The sequence below is a fragment of the Nanorana parkeri genome, unplaced genomic scaffold (genome assembly GCF_000935625.1).
Source record: "Nanorana parkeri isolate BGI_ZX_2015 unplaced genomic scaffold, ASM93562v1 scaffold98, whole genome shotgun sequence".
NCBI classification, from domain to species: Eukaryota; Metazoa; Chordata; class Amphibia; order Anura; family Dicroglossidae; genus Nanorana; species Nanorana parkeri.
Window position 1 is genome coordinate 2,123,338 of NW_017306366.1, and position 12,271 is coordinate 2,135,608.

Consider the following 12,271-nt stretch of genomic DNA (forward strand, 5'->3'; position numbering starts at 1 on the left):
ATGACCTCCCCCCAAAGGGGGGGGGGGGAGGGGTTAATACTGCACTTTTAAAAGCAATCTAGAGGTTTCCTTTGTTACAATCTCAGTCCCCATTAACACCTTCACATTACTTGCTAATGGCACCCCAAACATGTAGGGGAAAAAAGCGGAATGCTCGCAGCTGAAAATGCAACATGAGCTACTTTACCACGTTTGTCGCGTGTGAGGCACCTATTGAAATCAATGCATGCCGCACGACAAACGCAGGGAAAAAAATGCACGCAAATGTGCACGAACACACATTCACACTACTCGAAGCGTGAACGGGGCCTGAGAAAAGCTGTCAGTGACCGCGGTGTTCAGGATGAAACACTGCGCATGCTCAGTGCAGGACGTTTACAGTCTTTCGTGGAACCTTGCATTGCGGTGTACGTTGCTGGGGGAATGCCTTTAGTGATGCACAGCTTCTAGTGTGTTTTTGAAAGGTGTCCGTGCTCAGTGTAATTGTGTATTGGAGGTAAGTGAGCCAGTGTACGGGTACAGGTGGCGTTATATGTTCAGGATTATCCTTTGGTGGTTGTAGAAGACCGAGGCATGCTGGGAGTGGTAGTCCTCTGGAGCTTAAAGTGTTAAACCCAAATCATACAAACTAGCATTACACAGCCACACTTCCATCAAAGCTGCTTTTATAATCCATGGTGTTTGAATTCGCTCTTATTCAACACAGATTGTTTTTTATTTCTATTCCTAATAGCACTTCCCCTGTGGCTCCTATTATTAGTGTTGTGCCTATGGAGTCATCGCTGCATGCACGCTATCCCTGAAGAATCCTATGCTGCGTCCAGCTACTCTGTGCTATCGATGTGCACATGCAACAAAGGGTGGCTGGATCTGAATGGGCCCTGCGGTCTGCCCTCCTGGTACTGATTGACAGAGACCAGCAGAATGAACCGCACGTGCATGCGCATTTTAAGGCGAGCACAAGTACTCATGAGACATGCTGTCTGAAGAGTTTGTGTAAGTGCTTCCTGACTGGAAGGTGCGGTGGCAGCTGGTTCACAGTGCAGGGGGTGATATAAAGCTGAACTCTAAGTGCAAATACTTTAATTTAAATATATTCCTTAATCACCACAAAGGGTTAAAATATACTTTGTGTGCACCCACCCAGTCCCAGCTATTTTGCCACCTTAGGCTGGCGGTGGGAGGTTGCTGGTGGTGCACATTCTGGGGGTAGGGGGAAAGGTGCTGGTGGTGCATGCTAAGGGGGCTCCAGCTGGCGCTGGCCAGAGCATCCCAGGTTGCCATGAGTCGGGTGGGGAGATGCGTATGGCCCTTAAGGTGCCCATACACTGCACGATTCTCGTACGAGAATCGCGGGAAATCCCACGATCGTACGAGAATCGTGCAGTGTATGGAAGGCGTGCAACCGTTTCTACTGTACGGTCGCACGTCTTCCGTCGAACCAGCAGGCTAGAAAACCCCCCGGGAATCGTACGATTCTCGGCGAATTAGTGGCCTGCTGGTTCGACAACTGCCGAACGGGCCGATGTGCGCACACAGCCCGTTTGCAGTCATCGTAAGCCCGCCCCTCATTGCAGTCATCGTAAGCCCGCCCCTCAGGGGGGCGGGCTTGCGATGATCACAAGTACGATATGCCTGTCCAAGATGGGCAGATCGTACGTTTTTTTAAGTACTTTACAACCCTCGCAAGACAAAAGTCTTGCAAGGGTTGTAAAGTGTATGGCCACCTTTACACATCTCCCCACCCGGCTGTTAGCAATCTGGGATGCTCTGGCTGGAAAGGGGGCATCAGGAACACTAAAGAATCCTATGCTGGAACAGGAACACTGCAAACATTGTTCAGCAAAGCGGCCATCCCACCCCCCATTTTACCAAAAGAGATGCCGCCTGAGGCAACAGCAAACCCAGATATTACATTTTAACAGTAGCAGTGAAATCACTGTGCTGTACATGGCCTGAACAGATTTGTGGGAGGGACCCAGCAGGCCCCAACCACTATAGGCTGCCTGGACAAAACTACAGTAGGGGATGGAGACAATACCTCTGCAAAAGGAGAGAGAGCAGCAGTGATCTGTCTTTATTAGAGGAAGCTCCTTCTTAGAGACAAAGTTCCAAAATGGATTACTGCACAGATCTGGGAGAAATACACAGAGTTCACCAAGGTTCAAGAAAGAGTGTATGACATTTATGAACATACCAAATGAATATACATGGAAACATTGTTTGGCAATCGATTGTTTAATGCTACTTTACTGAGGGCAGTACGAAGTGCTGGAGATTTGAGCCTGGAAACTTCCCTGATAAAGGCTCTCCATCAGAAAACTAAATGGGAGGGTGACAACACAGAAGCACAATTGGGAGATAGGGACAGACCCTTATCCAGCATTCCAGATGCTGTATTTAGAAGCCTGTTCCTCAGTGTTTGATTTCTTTTATGGCTAAATGTCAGTGAATTGGATTGCAGGAGGAGAGGGGTAGATCTAAATCCAATCACTAAAAACTCATGTCAGATTCAACATGCTCATTTTAATGCTTTTAAATACAATACTGTAGTACCTGGTATTCCTGCTATGTTCATGTTTTTCTTCATGTTTTTAGGGTGACATGGGTCTTTCTCTGTTTCCCAGTTGTGCTGCTGTGTTGTCAGCCTGTCATTTAATTTTGTATGCAGACTACAAGTGGACATTAAACATACATTATCTAATAAAGGCATTAAGAAATGCCTTGCAGACATTGCTGAACCGCATACATGCAAACAGGAACTGAGAAGCAACAAAGGATCAAATAATAGAGGAAAATAGCAAGTTATGTAAACAAAAAGACAAATGTCTTCTGATACACGGCGCTTTATCAATCATTCATTTAGGGTTTACATCTACTTTATCAGTAAAACAGTGAATGGAACTAAACATTATGATTCTTGTATGTTGCAGGTTTTCCAGTCAGATTGCCAGGAAATCTTTTGAGGCACCATGCCCACAGTGGTGGTGATGGATGTGTCTCTCTCCATGACCAGGCCTGTTCTGGTGGAGGGGACAGAAGAGTTCCAGCGCAAGCACCTGGCAGCACATGGACTCACCATGCTCTTTGAACACATGGCCACCAATTACAAACTGGAGTTTACAGCCTTGGTTGTTTTCTCATCTTTGTGGGAACTGATGGTTCCTTTCACCAGGGATTACAACACGCTTCAGGTATACCAGGCAGACAAAGCAGGGAGCTGGGGTAAAGATATTCAGTCATGGCCAAAAATATTGGCACCCCGGCATTTCTGTCCAATAATGTACCACTTTGCGCAGAAAATTGTTGCAATTACAAATGTTTAGGCATTCTCATGTTTGTTTTGTTTGTATTGGTATGACACAAAAAAGTTGAGAACAAAAAAAAAGCCAAATCTGACACATTCCACAGACAACTCCAAAAATGGACTGGACAAAATTATTGGCACCCTCCAATTAATATTTGGTAGCACAGCCCCTGGAAAAAAATAACTGAAATCAATCATTTCCTGTAACCATCAATGAGTTTCTTACACCTCTCTACAGGAATTTTGGACCCCTCTTCTTTCACCAACTGCTCCAGGTCTCTGATTAGAAGGGTTCCTTTTCCCACATGCTTTTTTGAGATCTCTCCACAGGTGCTCTATGGGATTCAGATCTGGATTCATTACTGGCCAGTCCAGTACTCTCTAGCGCTTCGTCTGAAACCATTTCTGGGTGCTTTTTGACATGTGCTTTGGGTCATTGCCCTGCTGTAAGACCCATCACCTCTGACAGAGAGCCAACTTTCTGACACTGGACCCTACATTGCAGCCCAGAATTCTTTGGTAGTCTTCAGATTTCATAATGCCATGCACATAGTCAAGTCATCCAGTGCCGGAAGCAGCAAAGCAACCCCAAAACATCAGTGAACCTCCACCATGTTTGAATGTAGGGACTGTATTTGTTTCTTTAAAGGGCTCATTTTCTTTTTCTGAAAACAGAAGAATGATGAGCTGCACCAAAAAGTTGTAATTTTGCTTTGTCAAAAAGCTGTTAATTTTGTGTCATACCAATACAAACAAAATAAATAAACACGAGAATGTCTAAACATTTGTAATTGCAACAGTTTTCTGCACAAAGTGGTGCATTATCTGACAGAAGTGCAGGGATGCCAATATTTTTGTATATTACTATGCATGTTTTTATCTATCTATATATCTATCTATCTATCTATATATCTATCTATCTATCTATGTGTGATGTTATTATAAGGAAAGCCAATGGACTGTCAGGGCAAATGTGTTCAGATTGACAGGACACTGTATAAACTATATATCTGCATGAATATATAATTGTGTCTGTGATCCTCCAGTATTGTCTTGCAAAGAATTGGTTGTTGAAGTGGAACTCTAGACAATTTATTTTTAGGTTTAACCACCATCATGTTTAACCACCATCATGTTTAACCACCATCATGTTTTCCCTATTAAAATTTTTCCATCTCCATACTTTCCTCTTGCTTGTCTTGATGACACAACAGGAAGTAGGAAAATCTCTTCAGTGGGGACATAGCTCATACACCTAAATGACAGTTTAACCTATCCCTGCTTTGCTAATGTAAGTTTCTTTATTGCTGTCTCTTCCTGTGGAAGAGGTTATACTCCCTTCCTGTCTTGTAACCCAACAGGAAATTGAAAAAAGTATATCCCCCCCAATAGGGACATTATCACTAACCCCTTTGATCCTCTTAAAAAAAATAATTAAACCACTAAATTGCTCAAACAAATAAAGAATAATTATAAAAAATAACACTAAATTGCAACGTTTGTTGATCTTTAATAAATTGTGACTTGTTTAGCCTATTGGCACAGGAGGATATGAAGGTTGGTCTTTTATTGCTTTATAGGAACGGCATTGTACCCAACAGTTACGTAAAGTATCAGCTACTAATAAAGGATTATAGAATGAATTGTATACTACATAACGCGTAATTCAGGAGCTTTTGCCAACCAAGTGACCAAATGTAATTAAGTTGGCAGTCTAAGCCTTTATGAACTCTGACATACTGTATCTTGACCTGCAGCCTCAGAAATCTCTTCAGCTTTAATATACCTTTGATCGCAGCTGTTGTTTTTGCTTGTTCCTCTGCTCGCTGACACTCATCACCTGAAAAATGAGTGAGTGGAAATCTTCATACAGACATAGTGGCTTATTTACTAAAGGAGTAGTGCATGTTCACTTTGTAGTGTGCATCTCCACTTAGCTTAGTGAATGAGGTAAAGCTGTTCTGACTTCTACCATCCAATCATGTGCGAGTGAAAATCATAATTTGTTTTATTTTCTTTGTATGTGATTGGGTATTATTTGCAAAATGAATTTTCACCTCATTCACTAAGATAAGTAATAATTAACTTTGCAAAGTACCCATTAAAAGTGGAGACGTTTGAACTATTCCACACAAAAAGATTCTGCTGAAGTTTGGCTTGAAATGATTTGTATTTCTTCCAGGAAGCACTGAGTAATATGGATGATTATGACAAGACCTGCTTAGAATCAGCTCTTCAAGGAGTGTCCAGTGTGGTCCAACAGGAATGGGGTACAATTGTTCCTTGCCAGGTAAATAACTGTCAGATTTCACCATGACATAATAAGCTTATGTTCACTTTCTTCATTTCTAAAGCTGGCCATACGCTGTACAAATTTCGAATGGTTTATCAAGAAATTTGTTTAGCGGGTGTTGCCACCCTTCCGCCCGGTATCCTTTAGTAAAAAAATTGAAGGAGCCAGTGAAAAAGATTTTGGCCGAACACAGTGATGGCTTGAATTTCAGCCAAGTCAGCAGGACAGAAAATTCAAGCTGTTTATGACCTGCTTTAAATAGTGGCTGGCGGGAGGGTGGGAACTCCTGGGATCATGTGTTACATGTGCCTCTGTTTTTTTTTTCCTTTTTAGAGAATTCTCTTTAAAAACTATAGTACTGAACTTCAATGCATGGATGTGAACCAGGCACTTAGAAAAGGATTAATAATTAATATGCGTTTTCATGCAGTAGAATGTGTGTGCATTGATGTGTTTTCTTGTAAAAAGCAGACAATTGTGAATATTCTCTATTGTCGAGATATTATATTATGAATGCACGTGTCATGGCTTGATATGGTAAAAACGGTCTTTCTTTGGATAGGTTGTGCTGGTTACGGATGGATGTCTGGGCATAGGAAAAGGATCTCTGCAACATTCTCTGTCAACCCTGAACCAACGCAGTGAAAGTAACCGCTTTTCACTACCATTTCCTTTCCCTTCCAAACTGTACATCATGTGCATGGCAAACCTAGAGGAGGTGAGCATAGGATGGAGTATATGTAACACTGCTCATTGCCTACATTGATAAAAGCATTTGCATATCTTCAGTGAATTATTTCAGGGCCAGCTAGAACCTTGGCATCGTATACTGTGTTTTATGCAGATTAGACAGTTTTAAAGTAGTAGCAGGTGATTGCAGTCACAATAGATCATATAGTGTAACATATTTTCCTTGTAGTGGAAGTTTAGAAACCTATACTGTAGCTGTAAAATTGCATCACACTTCATGCTAAAAAGCTTAAAGTAGTATTATAGTCACATTTGTCTTTACATAGATCTACTGCTAGCAAGCAGTAGATATATGCAAAAACATAAAAAAATAAGTTTTACAAAATAGGTACTTGCCTGTGTCTCGACCGCTTGCTCCAATCTGAAGATTCTCGAGCTGCCGTGTCTAGGATGATGGGGCGGGCGCATGCGCAGTAAAGATCTTCGACGGGTAGAAGAGGAGAGACGCAGTGTAAGTGAATGTATGCAGCCCGGAGCGTGCATGTCGGGCAGACACCGTGGGACACAGAAGTCACAGCACTCAGCACTGGATCAGAGACCGGCACCAGCGCTAGAGGGACTCCTGAAAGCTACTGGAAAGAGGAAGATGATCGGATCAAGAGGCGTCATTTAAGGTAAGTCCTTAAAGCAGTGGGGGGGGGGGGGGATTTGTGACTCTTATGTCACTTTAAAGTTGAACTCCATGATGAAGCAAACTTTTCTTTAATAGCTCTGTCTCCCCTTTCACAGTTGAAACATCATCAAACTCTTTAAATTATTTTGTTAATTATGCTGCAGTCGTACATATCATTGCTCATGACATCACAGCTGTACAACCGAGATGTCTATTGATTCCGTGAATCCAAGAAGTCCAGTGCATTCCATACAGCAGTCAGACCCAATCATAAAAAAGACTTATGGCGAAATGGCGGATGTTGCTGCCATCCTTTTTGGATGAGACAGTATTGTGCCTTCTGCTTGAGGAAGAAGTTCCTAGTGGCCTTGAAACCTCACTTTCTGTTGGAGACAATAATGCGCATTGTCTTCTCATCTGAACATGGTGTACTGGTGATATCTTGACTTGGAACTGCCATTGTGACCAGATACCGCAAAGCGGATCCACAGCGGCGCTGAATGTCACATTGGGAACACATTGAAATTCCTTGGGAATGTAGTGATGCTTTTAGGCAGATCTGTGGGTGGTGACAAGTGCATCAATGCCCGTGGGTGAGTCACAACCAGATGCTCTCCTAATAGGAACTGTCCATTTAAAACCACTTGATACAAAGACATCAGTACTCCCTTAACGGAACTACTAAGAGAGGAAAACTCAGCCAGTTGCTATTCTCTATGGGTAGAGACCAACAGCGGCAGGTCAGGCAAAACGGAAAGAGTTCTGCACAGGTTGCATCTTGTTTCTAGCACAACATTACAGGCAAAGCTACACATTAAAACAAACTAACTTATCTGGCTAAGGTAAGGCTGTCGCTTTCATTGTGTTGCATTTTTTTTTTTCCTGACTGGTGTTCAGCTTTAATGTGGAAATATGTGCAAAACTGCAAATTACATATGCTTCAGTCTGTCACTGGCGTTCTCGCAGCATTATTTGGTTCCCCCCTGTAATACATGTGTATTACCAGCATATCCTAAAAGTGGATCCATTGATTTTTCCACTTCCTGGTGACAATGCTGTTTGCACTGCAGTGAAATCCTACAGTTGCATTGTCACCCTGTGCACAGGGTACTTGGTTCGTTTTAAATGGATTTTTAATAAGCCACAAGCAAATTTAACCCAATCTCTGGCAAACAAATTGTAAGCAGTTACGGCACCATTTCTATTCTTTTTTATGGAGAAGAAAAGTTTTAAACCATGTGAATAAAGGCTGGAGCTGTTAAGCACCCCTGTCAGCGTTATAGTTTGTCCCAAACCCAAACTCACTTTTCCTGGGTAGTTTAGTTTGCTTGCAAATGTTGATACAATTATAAACAAAGGCATGTGAAATAAGAAAGTAAGTTTTATCCAGAATACTATTATTACAGGTATTAACCCCATACATTTACCGGAATACAATTTTTGGTTCCCTTTAGTAGTCCTTTAAATGAACTGAGCATTTGTTTAAAGGCGAACTATGAGGTCAGTGAAAATCACTCAGCCTCATAGTTCTAGGCAACCTGTGACAATGAAACTGTCACATGTCGGCTCAATAGATCGGGAATGAGCGAACACATACAGTCGCTCGCTCACTTCTCGATCATTCCCTGCAGAGAGCCGTGACTGTCACAGCTCCCTGCAGGGATTCCCCCTCCGATCCTCCAGCCGGACGTTGGAGGGGGAGGGCACAGCTGGCTCTGCCTCTAGATAGGCAGAGATAGCTGTCAATCACGCAGCTGGGTGGATCTCCACAGTAATGTCGGGATCCATCCCGGCTGCGGCGTCTCAGTATGCTCGCGGTATACTGAGCCCAGGGTGATGGAAGGACGTTAGTTTGAGTCCTCCCGTTACCCTTAGGAGAACTATGGGGAAAAGCCCTGACCCCCATAGTTCTCCTTTTAAGTTTGTTTGAGATTTAGGAACACCACTTTCCCTCTTGGCAATAAGACGATTGAAATACTAAATTGGAGCTTCATATTTTCTCTCCCATTCATTGAAGGACACAGGGAACAGATCGGAGATCATGTACTGTAGGGTAATATCGCCACCTGCAGGAGAAGGACGCTAGGCACAAAAAAACTAAAGACCAATTACAGCCTAGGGGCGGCCCCTGCCGGTGGCCAAACCCCCCACCTACTGAGAAGTCTCCAGTTTTTTGCCTAGCGTCAGGAGTAAGGAGCTAAGAATTTTCCTCGGTATTCTTACCTGCTTCTTCCTGATTTTTTTCAGAGGATTCTTCTAGCAAGTGTTGTCCGGGCGACAGGCTGGACTTGTATTTGTATAATGCCAAATATTATACAGAATGCTACAGCCTAAAACTGAACCAATTACATTTTATCCGGCTGTAGGGTGTAGTGTTCAAATATATGTATTTATATGCGTTGTGAAAATCCAGGCAACCTCAATTCTTTTCCAGAGAGTAGCGTTTAATTGGATCGAAGAATGCAATACATGAGAATACACCCTAAATATACCCCTAATATATTTACTTCAATCATAATTTACAACATAGGGGATTTCTTATTTGATGTATTCATTTATATAGAACTGACAAAAGTGTAGAGCTTTATGGAGAATGTAGACCAGTGAAACAACCCCCACCCCTCACTAAGAAGATTACAGGTTAATATCCATACCACAGTTTTACCCACGGACGTACAAGTTCCAATCTGGCTACAAGTCAATTAACTTCCTGCTGAAGACAAGTATATTAATGATAAAGTAGACAACTCCTAAGGTGATTTGCCTTCAAGCTGAACTCCGGCCTAACCTTCAGTCTTGCACAGTTGCACCGGCTCCTCTCCTGCACTGAAAATGCTTACACTGATTTTACTGCACACAGTCAGCTTTTGCATTAGAAGCTGCAGCAAGTCAGATAGCGCCCATCTCATTTCCTGGCTGCGGGACATCCAGCATCATCTAGTCTTTCCTCCCAATCCTTACTGTACATCCTGTGGGTGTCACTAAGGGCATTGTACATGAACATGCAGTCTGCCTAGCAACGCCCACTTCTCCAGAATGACAACCACCCATCAAGGCATTTTGATATTTGCATATCTCCTCCCAAGGGCCAGCCCAGCGCTTGCAGCAGGACTGAGTGCACCTGAGAAGAGTACTGAGGCAGGGGTGCTGTGATGTTTTCAAAAAGCTATGTAAGGCACCCTACCGGCTCCTCCCACCAGCCATGATCTGCCTGCATTGCATAGAGAAGCCCAAAGACCCTTTTAATTACATCATTAAGTCTAAAATAGGGTATGTAATAAAAACAGGATTTATTTCAAAATATTATCGTGCTGATGAGGGAGGAATCAGGGAAGGCAAAATATTAGATTCAATTTTAACTTTAATGTATGCATGTAAATCTGTCTACTTTTACAATGCATTATGCAATTTGTGGGTGTCTGCAATGGGAACCGATAAATTAAAATGTTAGATTTAACGGATTGACAAAACTGTTCACTCATTTCTGGTGTCTTTCTGGATTGTGGAAGAAAATTGGAGTAGTCAGAAGAAACTCAAAGAAAAACACAAACTTCCTAAAGTAGTATTCTCCTTGGAAATTGGATCCAGGACTTTAGTGTTGCCAAAGCAAGAGTGACAATCACATAGCCACCATGCGTATAATTTTGTCACAGTCACATTGGCAGACACTAGCATTACTTTGCCCAAAAAACAATTATTTTACCAATTAAAATATTTTGAGTTGCAGGACCAAAGAAAAAACTGCCAAGCATGGCCAAAACATTCAAACTCCATGCAGATAGAGAACAATACCATAGTGGGAATTGAAAGAAAGACCCTAGTGCTGCAAAGCAACTACCCTGCTGTCCAAATGCTTTATAAACCAGCATTACTTTGAAATAACTGAACACCCTTAAATATACTCTTAGAATCATTGACCTATTTGTGTAAAGTGTTTATAAACTTTACTACTTGTAACTCTTAATGACTTTTCAAAAAATGTTTTTCGGATAAAGGGAGAGTTAGGAGACCGTCGCGTATATATTGCTATCCAGAGCTCTGTAAGAGAGATTTCCCCTCACTTCCTATCCTTGTCACTGGGGATGCACAAATACCCGCATTTCGGTATCGAGTACCGATATTTTTTTTTCAGTACTTACCGATACCGGAAGTCCCATTAAGGAAGCCAGGCGGCATGTAATGACTCGTCACCTGGCTTTCTGATTAGCCGTGAAGCCGGGCGGCATGTAAAGACTCGCCACCCGGCTTCCCGATTAGCAGGGAAGCCGTCCCCGCGCTTCTTGTCACTAGGTGACGAGAAAGCATGGAGCCGGCTTTCTGGCCAGTCAGGAAGCCGGGTAGCGTGTATTTGGGCGTACGAGTACTCGCCCAAATACTCGGCACCGATACCAGTATCGGTATTGGTGCATCCCTTCTTGTCACAATGGTTTCACAAGTAAGGAAAAATCTCCAAATGGAGCTCTGGAAAGCAGTTAACCCTGGCAGGGGTTCAGCCCTTCCCCACTCTATCCAAAGCCAAAGAAAAAAGTTTTGGGTGGACATACGCTTTTTATGGGTATATGATGATATGTTCATTGCATTTTTTGTATTTCCTTTCATCCCCAGTTGCAGAGCTCTGATTCCTTGGATGCTCTAGAAAAGCTTATTGACCTCAATAATGGGGAGGGTCAGATCTTTACCATTGATGGGCCCCTGTGCTTAAAGAATGTCCAGTCTATGTTCGGGTAAGTGAGCCTGGCTGCCATGTGTGGAATCTGTCTACCGTATATACTCGAGTATAAGCCGAGTTTTTCAGCCCATTTTTTGTGCTGAAAAATGCCCCCCTCGGCTTATACTCGAGTCAGCGTCTCGATCTGGTCAGGTTTCTTTTTACTTACTTCGCCGAGCGTCGCGTCACTGCTGCTCCGGTGGGTGGCGCTCCGAGCGGGGTCATCTGGCAGTCTCCGGATTTATACTAGAGTATATACGGTTATACAGTTAATTTGCTGTCGGTATTGCCTGGCTTTTGTTGGAGATTATTTGTCATGTGAGAGGATTATAGTGAGCGTATAGCTGGTGCTGGGTTTACAGCTTTAGATTTCTCTTCCTAAATTATGTTTTGTTCAATCAGCTTAAAACGACATTTTTCTCCTACAGAAAACTTATCGATGTGGCGTACACTCCGTTCCATGCAGTGCTAAAGTGTGGGAATCTGTCTTCCGATGTCCAAGTCTTTCCTAGACCTGAATCGGTTATCATTGATGAAGAGATTGATCCACTTCCTAAATCTATAAGCACAGGTAGATCCATATAGAAGTACTCATAATGG

At 42.8% G+C, this 12,271-nt stretch overlaps 1 protein-coding gene across 1 annotated transcript in view; it reads left to right on the plus strand.

The window, feature by feature from the left end:
- The first annotated feature begins 455 nt into the window (after nt 1-455).
- Nucleotides 456-12,271, plus strand: part of VWA9 (von Willebrand factor A domain containing 9) — a 19,814-nt gene continuing 7,998 nt past the window's right edge. The window contains exons 1-7 of the mRNA XM_018552832.1: nt 456-500; nt 1,047-1,049; nt 2,934-3,194; nt 5,490-5,597; nt 6,163-6,318; nt 11,569-11,687; nt 12,100-12,242. Coding sequence (XP_018408334.1) covers nt 2,973-3,194; nt 5,490-5,597; nt 6,163-6,318; nt 11,569-11,687; nt 12,100-12,242 — 748 coding nt within the window. The 5' untranslated portion in view covers nt 456-500; nt 1,047-1,049; nt 2,934-2,972. The remainder of the gene's footprint in view (nt 501-1,046; nt 1,050-2,933; nt 3,195-5,489; nt 5,598-6,162; nt 6,319-11,568; nt 11,688-12,099; nt 12,243-12,271) is intronic.